The sequence below is a fragment of the Agelaius phoeniceus genome, chromosome 3 (assembly GCF_051311805.1).
Source record: "Agelaius phoeniceus isolate bAgePho1 chromosome 3, bAgePho1.hap1, whole genome shotgun sequence".
NCBI lineage: Eukaryota > Metazoa > Chordata > Aves > Passeriformes > Icteridae > Agelaius > Agelaius phoeniceus.
The window spans coordinates 45,771,874-45,786,820 of NC_135267.1; the positions used below are offsets into that span (position 1 = coordinate 45,771,874).

The 14,947-nt window shown below is 39.8% G+C and overlaps 1 protein-coding gene across 2 annotated transcripts in view; it reads left to right on the forward strand.

The window, feature by feature from the left end:
* Nucleotides 1-14,947, forward strand: part of SOBP (sine oculis binding protein homolog) — a 112,731-nt gene that overhangs the window by 7,127 nt on the left and 90,657 nt on the right. For both annotated transcript variants that reach the window (XM_054630652.2, XM_054630651.2), the window contains exons 2-3: nt 2,636-2,774; nt 4,638-4,823. In XM_054630652.2, the coding sequence (XP_054486627.1) occupies nt 2,636-2,774; nt 4,638-4,823 (325 nt within the window). The remainder of the gene's footprint in view (nt 1-2,635; nt 2,775-4,637; nt 4,824-14,947) is intronic.

The following is a 14,947-nucleotide window of genomic DNA, read 5'->3' on the forward strand; positions in this document are numbered from 1 at the left end:
TTTTAAGTCCAAGCCACTCTTTTTGGGAGATCAGTATAAAAAGGTGCTTACTTTTGTTATTGCTGGCATGTAACCTCATTGTACTCTCATTGAAGTTAATAGAAAAGACCCCACTGATTTACTATTTTATAAAAGAGTCAGATCTCTATGATGAGTGGTTTTGAAATCCAATGTATTTTTTGTCAGTATGAGTGTTCATTTTGGTGCATCACTTATCATGGATAGTTTAAATGAGATGTGAAAGGTACTTAAATTTCGTGCCATTACAAACCCAACCGTCATTTTGACTACATTTCAAAGGGACAGATGCAAGTATGAATTTTCAGGAAAAAACAAACATATGTACAACCTTGCTTATGTATTCCTTGACAAGTAATTAGAAATTATTCATTGTCTGAGTTGATCAGCAGTGCAAATAAAACACAAAGCATCCACAGGAGGCAAATTTAGAGCTACTCAATTAATTTGGTTGCATGGGGTTTAAATTGGTAAGACTTTATCTATTGGTCTCTACCTTGCTAGATTAGTCTCTAGGGCTGTGTCTCCATAGTTGAAATTTAGCAAAGCAAGGGAAGCTGGCAGACCTTGCCTTTCGGCCTCCGTGGGCCCTTTCAAGTCATTTTGGGTGAGCTGCAGTGGTGAGATTTGACTCCCCAGGTCCAGGTCATTTTGTTATTGGTTTCCCATGGGTTACAAACAGGGTTAGTGCATTTGGCTTCTTCAATGCTGAGAGAAAAGTTTTCTAAAAAGCTAAAAGAAAAAAAAAACCAAAACAAACTAAGAAACCAATGAAAAACAACTTATAGAAAAATTTTAAATTTTGCTAGTATTTAAAACACAACACTGCATCATTCAAATGATTTAGGTAGTTGTTAGCCACATTTGCACTGCATTGTACTCATTGAAAGCTGTAGTAGTGGCATAACTCACATATCATACTTATAATGCTGAGTCTAGAAGCAGAGGTGGGATAATTGAATATTTTCCAGAAATCTTGGGCTGCACAGGACAGCCACAGAATTGTGACTTCCATCAGATGGTAAGGTGAAAATGCATAGGGGAAAAAACAAAAGGAAATGAATGCTTTAGGAGTCTGCTCTGGGGTTTTCTTTTCCTGAAATGTGTTTGTAACATAATTGCACAGATGATACTCTTGGAAGAGTACAAATTGCTTGTGTTTATTGCTTATAGCTGCTTTACAGTGCTCCTTGTGTGACAGGAACACCTATGTAATCTGGTGTGATGAATGAGCCAGGAGCAGTGCAGCGCTCCGAGGTTCTGGGACACAGCGCCTGCTGCAGCTTTGAATTCAAAAGCAATTATCATCTGATTAATTTTATGTATTTGTTTAAATGACTGGAGAATGGCTGTGTTCTATCATTAGACTTTCTCCCACTCAAAAATTAAGCTAGAGCGGTTACTAGACAAAATCTGGCAACCTGCAAATTTGACATTCACCATTTGTTTTGAATTGGTGTTGTATTCTTCTTATTCCTTTGCCAGAGTCCTGGGAGGCAGTGCTTATCAGAGGCATTAATTTAGATGTCAAGATCTTGGAGGAATATGAAGTTTGGAATTTGTTGTAGAAGAGTGTTAATAAAAAAAATGGCAAAAAATTGCAAAAACCAAATAGAAAGGCTCTGTGTGTGGCCTTTTTGTTTCAACTTATAGTTGTCATACTACTTTAAACTGATCTTTGCCATTGCAGTAATTCGTTAGCTGGTTTCCTTTGGCAGTTTCCTAAATCCATAAGCTGTGGAGCTCTGTGGCACTATTTGGTTTCAGAAAGCTTTGTTGCCTGGCTGCAGATTTCTTAACTTACTCCACTAAATCTCCTGGCCCAGTAATGAGCATTTTCTACAGAAATATTTTTGCCTCATGACCTAGAGGACATATTTTTAATAGAAATTGAGGGTTATGACAGTTGTGTTCCATACTTTACATTTCCATGCAAACATAAAATGTAACCACTCAGCCGCTTGGAAATTGGTTTGAAAATAAATACGGCAAAATTGAGAAAGGTTTTCTTAAACAAATATAAGAAATATTTGTATGAAAAAGGATGGTAGAATGCTTTCACAGTAAAGAATCTTTAAGTGCTTTGACTATGCAAGGGCTTAAAACTGAGAAAAAACGTCTGCTGCGATGCGATTTTATTTGATTTGGTTCATGGGCACCTCAAGGAACTGTAATTGTGTCAGTGACCTGCTCCAGCTGAAAAGACTGTAACGCAGTAAGATTGATTAACTGCTGGCTAGAAAAAAACTTGGTTTTCTGTTATTCTCTTGCTACAGTCTTAAATATTTTATGGCAACACAGACAAGTTTGTGTGAGGAATGTATGTTAAAATATTTCTGACATTGAATGTCAGAGCAAAAGTCATAAATTACTCTCCTTTTCATTTTCTTTAAATTACAGACATATGAGTCTCTGTCATAATTACATGTGCCAGTCGGAGATTTAAATGCGTTTCACTTTATGCACTTGAGTTATGAAATGAACATTAGTCTTTGAGGAGGTGGGCCAAACCTGACACTTCCTCATGTAGCACAGATATGGTTCGATTTATGCAGTCCTCCCTTCCTTCCAAATGGTTATTGATTACATAAATAAGTAGGTAATTTTTCTCTTTCAGAACTTTGCTGAAAACACTATGAATGAGCTCCTTGGCTGGTATGGTTATGATAAGGTAGAACTGAAAGATGGAGAAGATATTGAATTCAGGAACTACTCAGCAGATGGGGAAAGCCGCCAGCACATTTCTGTTCTCAAAGGTAACAAGACTTCATGTTTCTGTGTTCATGTAAAGAGGGATTAATAGCTCAACCTGTCTGATTGGTGTTGATTGTAAAGCATGTTCTGCTGCTTGTGTCTTGGTTGCTTTACATAAAAATACCTGAGAGTACCTTGTGGCACAGGGAAGCTGATAGGCTATGAGAAAAGTAATTTAACAAATCTGCTGTTGGTGTATTGATATGTTGTTATATATTGATATATATCTTCACAAATAATGCCTTTCATGTGTCAGTTGAAAGCCATGTGTCTGTGGTATCAACAACTACTCACAACTGGAGAAAGGAAGGAGTACTTTCTTAGCAGGGTGGCCTTAAGAAACTTTTGGCTTCCCATGCTTTTGGCTTCCCATGCTAATGCTGGTTGGCCTACAACTTCTTAAAATATTGAAAGATTTTAAACTGGAATATTCACACATGTAGGAACAAGTGTGAATGTTCACAAAAAGCTTCTCATCCATGTTTGTACTGTACTGTCTTCTGCACTGTGGTAGAAACTTTCCGTGGATGAAATTTGTTTGAGACATTGCTTAATCTTTGTGATTCAAAATGTAAAGGCTGAAAGCCCGTTGGTTTGTTTGGTCATTCAGTTCTTGCCTTCTGACTCCTCAGTCTCTGGGGATGGATAGGGGTTTGTCATCAGGGTAAGGAGAAGAGTAGAAAATTGCTGCATCTTGACTTGTCCAACAGGAGTTCCTCAAAGGTGAGGTAAAGAGAGGAGATTCCAGCAACTTTTATCCACTTGAGTGCTGCTTTTCACTGTGTTCATGGACAGCAGTGTTTGGGTTTTCTTTCTGATAGCCAGCAGCAGCACTGTATTCAGTGAGTGTTGCAATGAGTACTGACACCAGACAGATCAGTGCTGAGGGACAGATGGCTTGAAAAAAGGGGAAGAAATTAGAGGTAAGGTGAAACAACCTAATTGTGTTAAAATTGAATGTTTGCAGCTTGTTAGTACTATAACAACATTGGTGATCAATATTTATTTTTCATTGAAAACTTAATGTCATTAAGCTACCTTTGAAGAAACTGGTGCCTGTGTAGTAATACAATTAATTTGTTTCTGTTTTAATAAATACATCTTTTACTGAATGATTACTGGCTCCAGTCTATGCTTGATCAAAATTGTGAAATATTTTTTTAACAGGCACATGATACAAATCATGTTTTATGTACCATATATGTCAAATGCCTGCAACAGATAGAAATTTTTGGTGTATGCAGTTTTTGGGAGGGGAAAAAGCATATTTCTTGTTCTGAGAGATGGGAGAAGAGGGAGTCCCATGGCTGGGAGCTATTTTAGAAATTCTTAGAAATAAGAATCCAGAGGTGATTTGGGATTAAAGAATTAGAATAATAACTGTCATCATTTTATGCATGCTTTGCTGAAATTTCAATATTTTGTTCCTTTCTTTAAATTGCTTTTATAATAACTACTCATATTATTTATCGAGAATAGGAATTCTTTTATTCTTCAGTTCATGCTCCTTGTACTGGTGAAATCACAGCACACCAAGTGTGATCACCATGCAAACAGTAGAAATGAAGTACAAGAATAGGATGCCATTGACTAAATCAGGCATACTAAGGTTATACATGACAAAATAATCCCACCTTTTACCTTCTGCAAAAAGAAAGTGTGAGTTTGATTTTGAAAAAAGAATGGAGCACTTCTGAAGATTACTGGAAAGTATCAATTTCTTTAAAAGGGAAAATACCTTGGATTTTTTGTGCACTATTCTTATATTAGGGTAAGTAATTTAATGAAGAGGTTGGTGAAAATATGTAGAGCCATTTAAGAAATTTATGTGTCATACTGTACAATGTGTTCTTTGTGTTTTACAGAAAATTCTTTGCCAAAACCAAAATTACCTGAGGACAGTGTTATTTCACCGTACAATATAAACCCAAGCTACCCAGGGCTTGCCACAGGAAATGGACTATCAGACTCACCAGCAGGGTCGAAGGATCATGGGAATGTACCTATAATTGTCCCATTAATTCCACCACCTTTCATAAAGCCACCAGCAGGTAAGTCCTAATGAACATGTAAAAATGGTTACTGTTATTGACAATGTCCTGAGATCACTGGATCCCGGTGTCTTAGCAAGAGGGCTGATTTCAAAATTATTAAAATCCAGTCACAGGGTACTTTAAAAATGAATGGGAGAGTGGCTTTAATCACTTTAGTATTCTTGAAAAACTCCTGCAAATGCAATGACAACAAACTTGCATTGCTTGTGACACTCCTCATGCTGGATTATGCTCTCAGCACTTCAAGAGCATTTGCTTTTAGGAAAAAAAAAAGCTTTTGTTCTGGTGAATAAAGCCTTTAACTAAATTAATGGAAGATTATTAAATTAAAAATAGGCTGCATGAAGGAAACAGTGAAAGAGACAAAGCCATCAAATCAGTATCATGTCTTTATATCAGGTTAACAAGCTCATACTGGGAATACTGTCTCTTGATTCCCATTGAAATCCCTGACCGCTGTCTCTCAAGGGTTTAATATGATTTTGACTCTACCCAGGAGACTGCATTGAGACGTTTTACATTTTCATTAGATTTTTATCAGGAGTGGTTTTCTAACATGCCATTCCTCAGAGTTTGCATGAAAAATGATTTATTCCCCTCTGCATGCTGCTTACTGTAATCTGTGGAAGGAGCTCTTACTGCTTCACCAGGGTGATTAATTGTTGTGTTATTGTTTATTGCTCCACACGGTGTGAAAATTGGTAAATCCAGATAGGAGCAGGCTGAGTCCTGCTTCCACAGATGTCCCTGGGTGTTGTTGTGGTTGTTCTTGAGTGACCAAGGCACTGAGGAATACAGGGTGACATGCAACTCCTACCCAAGAACATCAGCTCTCCACACACAGGGCCAAAGAGGTACCAGCAGGTGCCAGGATGCTTCTGCAGAGGCAAAACTGCTTGTAGGATGAGGTCCCAAGTCGCCTCTGCCCTTTGTGACATTGTCTAAAGGTAGCTGTAAAATACTGATTGATCCCAGAAAGTGTTTGCCTGTTGTTGGTCATGTAATAGACTACAGTTGCCCCTCCTAAATTACTGTTATGCCATTGAGTTTTATCTCTAAAGAAGTATATAATATTCTATGAATAATTTCCAAATGTTACTCAATACGTGCTCATTGCCAAAGACTTTCAATCTATTTTATATGATATTTGCTAATTACCAAAGCTATTTGGGCCCATTCCTGCAGCCTTTACACAGCTAAAGATCTCAGGCCATATGGGCTGGATCCTCAGCTGTTGTTGATTTGGCCCTAAAGCTTTAATCAAGGGCTTGTGCCATCCCAAGCTATTTTCCCCTCCAATCTGAATCACAAATGAATCCAGAATGCTGAATTTGTGGTATATGAACACAAGGCTATAGCATGCATTGTGAAAATTGCCAGAGTTGCTGGATTTTTATGACACCAAATAAGCAGGAGGAGATTGAACTATGAAGTAGAAAAACAAATTACTGCAACAGTAGTTAAGTGGACACAAGGGAATCTTGGCCAAGTCAACTACCTTCTGTTCTTTGCCTGTCCACCTACAGCATACGATCCTGTGTTCAAATGTACTTCTAAGGGTAATGTGTAGAGAGAGCTTTTCATAAGTCTTTCCCACCTTTAGGTTTTTAATTAATTCATTAACAAGGAATAATGTTGTTGTTTTACCTGCACAGGAGATATGAATGCATAATCTCTGCCTCCTCTGACTTTATCCATGATTGGTAATGAGCACTAGATTACCATGACTTCTGAGCAGATGAATGTGTTTATCTCATCTTTGTTTTAGAGACCAAAGCTTGGGAGGATTGGAGGGGGAGGAGAATCACCACCTTTGTGGGATTTGCAGCAAGGATGGGTAGTAATGGTTTTGTTTTATCTTAGGGTGTAGGTGCCCTAGCCATGATCACCCTCAAGAGCCTGGCAAGAAACAACTGGTAGGAAAGGGAGTACAAAGGCTCCAGGAGAGCCAGTGTGCAAGGCAGTGGTCTTGGCACTGCACTCTGACACCGTTTTGTGGGCACTACATCAAAGCAAAAAACTTCAGAGTGATACAAGGCCAGACAAGAGTAACTCTGGGGATGTTTTCTTGGAGTCCCTCACAAGCATAGAGGGGATGACTTTGGCAACAGCACAAAGGTGCTTCTTTGACTTGAGCAGGCAAATGATTAGACTCGCATCATTAATTAATAAGGTGAAGGTTGACATTTTCAACATGGGGGACAGTCAGGCTATGACTGACCTGCCACAAAAGCATTTATCCACGTTTGAGTGGATAAATGAAGTAAGGGGGCAGGAGAGAGAGGCAGAAAGAGGCCAAGAGCAAGTTCCAAGGTTAAAATGCTGGGCAGAAAAAGGGATCTTTGCAGCATGTTTTGTGTGGACACACAGAGGGCAAAGCTACATTACAGGCCAGAGAGAACACCAGGTAGTGATGCACTGTAGTGACTGGGAGGCTAAGAATTAGGATGTGTCCAGAGTTTGTGAATGGTGAGAAAAGCTTTTAGATATTGTACAAAGGAAAAATCTACAAGACTTCACTATAGCTTAAAAGGGAGTGCCTACAGGTGAAAATGATACCTAAATCATGAACCCGAAGGACGGGAAAAATGGTGCAGTCCATCCTTATTGAGCGAATAATATGGAGTGAGCACTCAGGGAGAAATTATTAAGACTTTAATTCTTGCTGTATTGATCTTGAACAGAAGGGTCGGTATGAATAAAGAGGTGTCAGAGAGACAGGCTGAGGTGTTCATTTGGACAGGAGTGTAATGGTCTGAAGAGGATAAGCAGATCCATTGAATTATTAGTTGAATAATTTTGCTGATAAGATTCAATACAGGTAAGAGGAAGGAGAGCAGAGCATGGGGGATGCTCACAAACCTGAAGAGCAGCAAGAAGGAAACTCTGCAATGTGCACTGACAAAGCAATTGCAGAGGTAGAAACGACAGTCAGGAAGCCAAGGGAAACAGGATTTCTAGGAAGGCAAATACAATTCTTTATCAGAAACAGCTATCAGTTTGAAAAAGTGGAGGAAGGGGTGCTGATCCTAAACTGTCTAGGAAGCTGCCATTGAAGATTTCAGCAGACTAGGTTTTCCTTGAGTGTGCTGGAAAGCTTTCAACAAGGGTCCTGCTTGCATTCATATTTTGCATGACCAGGCTAAAACCTTGAAGAATTGACAAAATTACCTTTCTTCCCCTCATGCCTATTTTGCAATAAAGTGGTTTTTGGTTTGGTGTTTTTTGTTTTGTTTTTTGGGTTTTTTTTGCTTTGTTTGGGTTTTTTTCTTTAATTTGAAAACCAAATAATTTTGAGCAGTCTGACTAAAATTTTATCTTCAAGCTGTTCAGATTTCTGTTTTAATAAAATGGAATGTTAGGTTCCAATTTGCTTATATGATTCTGGAAAGAATTAGGGTGCTGCTAACCAAATAGAAACAGCTCCAATAAAGGCACTCTCTCCTTGCTGTACCTCATAATTAAACCCAAAGAAGGTTGAGTTAAATGCATGGGCCCTATGTGGTGCACTGAGTATCTACAGACTCAGGTTATGGTATGTCAGTGGAGGATGCTAAATCCAGTCGTGCGAAGCATCCACCAGGAGAATGCAAGTTACTCAGATGGGAGGCTGTCTGCAAGAGCACTCACTCCCCTGATCTGCAGCACCAGCCAGAGCAACCACACTGGAACAGTGCCCAAATCAAACATCACTTTATAAGTCAGCATCAGCCATCCAACCTGCATCTAGAAGCATGTGAGAAGTCAATGCAGCCTCCAGAGAGTTGCTGTAGGAGTTTCCTTGTGGCTAGTAAGAGTCCATCTTGCCCAGCTGGTTGGCAACTACATTTAGACCTGGCTGCAGATTCTCAATGATCTTCAGGGTTAGTCTTGAGTACAGCCTCTTGCAACAAAGTGATCCTAAGATTAGTTCTGCTTGCTGTTAGAAGGTTCTTATTTCCTGCACAGCAATGTAAAGAAGGCTGGTGAGGTTTTTTTTATTTTGCTTGTTTGGTTGGTTGATTTTTTCCCCATTTTAAAAGTATTATAGAAATAGTGAGGAACAGCAATGCAATATCCTGGAATGACCCAAAACTAAAAATCTCAGCACAGTTGTGTGGGGTATATGGCCTTAGTATGTAGTGTGCAAACCTTCTGTTATTCTGCAGCCTTTAATGATAGAGTAAATTTGAGAGGGCACTTAGGGTGACTCTGCCCTTTTGCTCAGGCAAGTCTGGACAACTCTTGTTACCTGGGATGAAGGAAGGCTGAAATCAAGGGGAGTCAAAGAAGAATGCAAAAAATTCTTTCAATGTGGGTGAGAACAAGCTGCCTCCTTCCCCTGGCACCTGCTGGAGGCTATGGTGTCTCAGTTTTCCCATTTCTTTGAGTGTTCTTTGATTTGTTTTATCTTGTGATCCCCATGACAGTACATTGGTTGGTCTGTCCTTTGAGCATGAGGGTCGACAAAATCCTTCCCTTTCCTGCCTCCTTCTGGGTACAAGTGATGCACGGAGTGTGCCGGCTGCTCGGAGCATCCCTAACAAGCTTCCTGTGATGCTGTGCTGCGAGGGGAGGTCACTGCCAAGGGACACAGGAGAAGGGGAGGCAGAAAGCATGGTGACATGCAGCTGACTGAGCTTTCCACAGAGGAAAAAAGTACAAGGGAGAAATAATGCTCCCCCCACAAGGTTTTCACAACATTTGGAGAAGGAAAGGGGATGTAGATCCTATAACCCACAGATGAATGTCTCAACAGAATGTCAGGTTCTGAATTATGACTGGAGTTGTACCAGAAGTTATCAGAAACTTGTGAAGGTGAAGGAGGACTAGGCTGGAGGAATGGTATCTGATGAGGCAAAATGTCTTAAAGGAGAAGCATTTCCAGTGCTGACTTGTAAAATCAGCCTGTGACCTAGGCTGGCAAAGAAATATCAGATTCAAATACTAAAGTAAGTATTTAGTTGTTTTATAGACGGAAATCAGTAATTTTCTGTGTTATGGTTTAGCATTGCTTTAAAATTAAAATTTATAGGAGATTTTGTAAATACAAGTGCAGATGAGTAACTTTGTGCAACATATGGGAATAAGCAGAGTTCCTGCCCTACAAACATTCTGGAACAGCCTGCTGTAACCTCTCTCAATATTTAAATTGCACTGGAGGAATCTGAAAGCATGAATGTATTTAGCAGGCCACTAAAAATTAATTCCAAGATCACCTGTCAAAATTCACTGAGGAATTGGATCTATGACTACAGTAGCAAGAAGTTTGATTCCAGGCAGAACTGAGTAGCAGTTTTCCTTAAGTAAAGACCACATTATCAAATCTAGTTAGGTCTGTATACGGAGGAGACTTTCATTTTACTGTGCTCTGGATCCCTCTTCAGAAGATATCTGAAGGTTGATGAACAGTGTTACAATTTCTCTAACTGTAGGTTTTGCCCTCTGGTAAAGACCACTGCAACAAATCCTATAGTCACTACTCTTCAAATTATTTCTCTTGTTTTCAGTTTGAAGCACCATCAAATTTCCAGTGATTGTAGGGTTATTACTGCCTGGGTTTTTAAATGCCAGTGGTTGCCAGGATGCCTGCCCTATCTAGCCCGCTGTTGATGTCTTTTGCTCTCTGTGGAGGGCCAAATGTTTCCTTTGTGCTAAAAAGAAAATAATAAAGTCCATGTATGCACCTTAATAGCATGTATTCAAGTATAGAGGGGGTTCCCCCTCTGTTAGCTGAAGTAGGTGCGTTTTTTGTTTGCATGTTTAAAACCTGCCTGAATGCCAGCTTTTGTGTTGTGCATTCAGCCCCTTCTGAACTATGCATAAGAACGTGCCTCAGCTCATGCATAGAAAACGTAGGCAGGCCGTGGTTCCCCAAGATGACTTTTTCAAAAGGGGCTGGGACATTTTGCTTTATTGGCAGAGCAGTGAACTTGAAGAGACTGGTCCTTAAAAGGAAATGCATTGTAGAGGCTCTGATATTTCCATAGCGATGGCAGCAGCAAGCTTTCTATTGTCAGGCCTATATTTCAATCTTCCTCTGGTAGTGACTTTTTTAAGGTGCTTTTTGTACCTTGTTGTGCCCCATCTGTTTAGGGGATGCGCGCTTAAGGTGATATCACAAGGGAATCTGCAGCAATGTCTCAGAAGTTTTGTTTCTTCACCTTTTTTTGGTTTGAAATTAATTTGGTAAAGCATTTGGGGTGTAAGAAAATTGACTGTAATGGTGCTTCTGCCTTGCTTGGGATCAACAACCTCAGGAACTACTTGGGGATGAAAAATCTGAACACATGCTGCTTGGTTTTCTTCAATAGTGATCTGGGATTTCAGGAGCAGCAGGAGAGTAACTCAGAATTATCCAATTCTGAAATCCTGGCAGGTCCCAGTGGAAACAGTGAGCCCTTAATGTTATTGCTGCAGATGCTCAAGTTAAGTTAAGATCTTAAGTCTTTTAAAAGGAAGTTTTGCAGCTTTTCATTAGAAAGTAATAGTGAAAGCAGTTAAAATATTTAAAGTTATATATACACCAGTGGATTGAGTGCATTTCCCAGCTCAAAGTAAAAGGGCTATTATAGCTGCCTACCCAAAAAACCTAGGATCCAAGTTGCCTGGGGGAGGGGGTAGGATGCAGCAAAGAGAAAAAGAGAAGAAAGTAGTAATGGAGAAAAATGGCTTCTGATAGTGTGATGGAAGGAAACTCATGCCAGAGATGAGTTGGTTGACTGGAAGACATGGAGGAGGGATGGGATTCCAAAATATTTTTTGTATCAGATCATGGATACAACCACAGTCAAGGTACAGGTTTCACAAAGACTCACTCAGTCTGGGTGCCATACTTGAAATCTCAATCCCAAACACTCCATCCTCCTGGTCTTCCTTCTGCATAGCAGTACTGTGGTTGGGCACCTTTGGGAGAGATGTCATCTTCTTGCCAAAAGAGTTGACTATCTCCTGCTGAATTTCTTGCAAGGAAATATGGAAAATAAGGTTTTGAAGTACCTGCCCTTGTATCATCATTATATTCAGGATTAGAGCTGTAGCTGCATTTAGTTTCACCCAGCTTTTTGAAGGTGGAGTTAAAATTGAAAGTATATCTCAGTTCAAAACAGTATTATTAGAGTATCGCAACCTAAAACTTAGTAAACTGATTCAGGATTAACTCCAGAATTGTAGGGATTTCAGGAACATTGCACTAAACACCATAGATCATGCTGGTTTGCTTAGATAAAGAGACAGAGCTGTTCATGATGGATTTACTCCATTGTACTCATTACATTCCTTCACTTCCCCCACCTGTTTAAATTATGGCTCCATATAAGATCGATTAGTGTAAACTGCTGCTCATTGGGTTTAAGAGGAACAATTTTCTGCAGCTCCTTCACATGGGTTTGAAAGGAAAAAAATTCCAAACATTCTGCTTAATTAAGACCTAAAGAGGCGGTGCAAACTTTTGATGATTAATTGAAGCATGCTTTAGACTGATGCATATTTAGTTATTATAATGTGATAATTTTATCTTGTTATACAAACTACTCCCTTTGGGAACATGATTTAACACTGCAAACACTCCGTGTTTATTGCATTGTTCATTATGAAAAATACAGAGGATAAAAACCACAAGGAGATATAACTGAACAGTATCTGTGTGGTGGGTGCAGGGAGTACTCCTTCCACCTGTAATGACACAACCCAGAGGCAGAAAATCACAATATTGTAACTCCCACAATATCTCTCCCTGTGAAGAGTTGAGAACTGAGAAAAGCAGAGGCTGGAAATTTAGATCTTGTGCAGTATGTAGAAAGAACTTATCTTTCTATTACCTGGTCTAATTAGAGAGGACAGCAATATGTATGTTCTGCTGAAAGCTCTCCTGTTACTATTCAGTTGTGTCAGTCCCATCTCCTCTTTGTCTCACCTGTGAGAGTGCCCATGCTACCTGTCATAAGTGTGACAGATCTGAGAGCATGCTAAACACTTTGCAAAAGCAGGTCATAAAGTTGCAGGCCCAGATGGAAGGGGAAAAAAAAAGCAGTTATTAAGAAGTATTTTCTTTCACTTCAATATTATCTGTGACAGGACTTGCAAATGATATTTTTGTACTTTACAAACATGTGTCAGCATAGCTATATGTGTCCTAAAAGTGATGGTGAATGATCTTCATCAGAAGAGCTGCTCCAGTGGGAGCTCACATGATGGATGTAGGCATGGTGTCAGGATGAGCTCATGTTACTTTAAGCAGATATGCTAAGCTAGACTACCAGCAAAAGATTGACTATGAACAAAGGAGACTATTGCCAATGTAGTAAACTGGGATAATTATTGTGGAGAAGCTTTCTTAGTGCAGTTCTAATCAGGAAAAGATTAGAATAAATATTGAAGACAGATAACCAGTCTTAAACTACTGGATTTGAAAATTTCCTACTTCCCTATGATCTCCTAGCAGCAAGTTCTTCTAGCTGAACGCTCTAGGAACAGCGATTTGATACATTTTCCTGAAAGCAGGGCAGGAATCTGGTAAAGTGATTTTCAAAGAATTCGGCCTTGAAAGACAAAGGTCTGTGAAAAAGTGAGAGGAATTTTATCTTGAATGGAATGCAAGATACGAATTCCTGGTTTCAGATTATTCCAGCTTGCATTTAGCAGATGACAGCACTTAAATCCCAAGACTCTGCCTTTTCTTATTTCACAGTCCTAATGTCTTGAGGCTACGTTATTGCTTCTCACTGCTGGTAGAAATACATGAAGTAATACTTTCTGCCAATGTTGCAGTCCTGAATTTTGGTCACTAAGCTTAATACACTGTAACAAAACATGCCTATTAGTTCTTTTCACAAGGTCTGCTCAGATCTTTTCCACAACCAGTGTGAAGCAGGAAAGCACACAGTCAGTCAGGTTTGGACCTTTATCATTGTCCCCAGCTGTCACCCATGCCCATGGGGCGCAGCTCTGTACTCCCCCAGGTACCAAGCATGGCTTCCTTTCTCTGCTGTTCTTAGCATCACTTGTAGCTGAAAGAAAGGATTTGAGTTTAGACCAAGTTTTCCTCCCACTGGGCTGGACCCGATTGATGGTCCATAGAAATGTGATCATGGATGTTTTCTATTTCACTTGATGAACTGCATTACAAAAAGTTTGAGTTTGAGTTGCATCAAAAGTTGTCTTAGGCAAATGTACACTTGAGGGAACAAAGATGACTTGAAAAGTGATGTGTTAGTGTCCTGTCCCAGCAAGTGTGTACTCTAAACCCCTTTCTGAAGTACTGCTATTTCCTGGCTGCTTCACATGGCCATACTCAGTTATAAGGAGTTAACACTCCTTTTGTAGCAGTGTTCTTGAGTCTATTAAATTGAAGAGGCATCTAGTTCTATTATTGCTGTTACCATGAAATGAAAGAGATTACATTGTTTGATGACTATTGTGGGAAAGGAGTAGAATAGAGAAATAGTTTGAGTTCTTTGTGTATAGCTAGATTATTTCCTTCCCTTTTCCCCTTCCTTCTTTCAAAATGATGACCATTTTGACTAATACTGATGATGCCCCCTGGATATCACACATATGCACTTCCTGGAAGTGCATACAGTGGCTGGAAGTAGTAGTTTGTAAACCATTCTCTGCTAGTTTTTTGACCATCAAATCTATGGACCACCAGTGAAGCCATGGTGCTTCAAAGGATTCTCTGTGAGGTGGTTGTGAAGTTCTGCTGGACGGGACATGGCAAGACAGCAACCTGACACGGAAGGTCCTTCTCCCTCTCCTCTCCTCCCCTTCCCTTGCCAGGATATATCTTAGAGGGTCTTTGGTAGAGGGAGGTGGACTGAACCTGACTGTCCTGCATAACCACCTGCAGAAAAGTGCAGAGAAGTGAATAACATGGCTTTTCCGTGTAAACAGCTGCTGCTGGTAGCCTGTGTAATTAGAAATAAACAATTGTGCGGGACTTTCTCATCATCTATGGGAGACTGTTCATGTGAATTAGTGAACAGGAATTGAAGGATAGCTGAAGTGTTCCCCCTATCAAATCACTTATGAAAGCCCCTGAGAATCCCAGTGGTGCATCTGTGTTTCCCCTTAAAAACTGTGCCCCAGACAAGCTAACCTGCTTCAAAAAGAGCTACTTCAGCACCTACTTTACCAGTGAACTC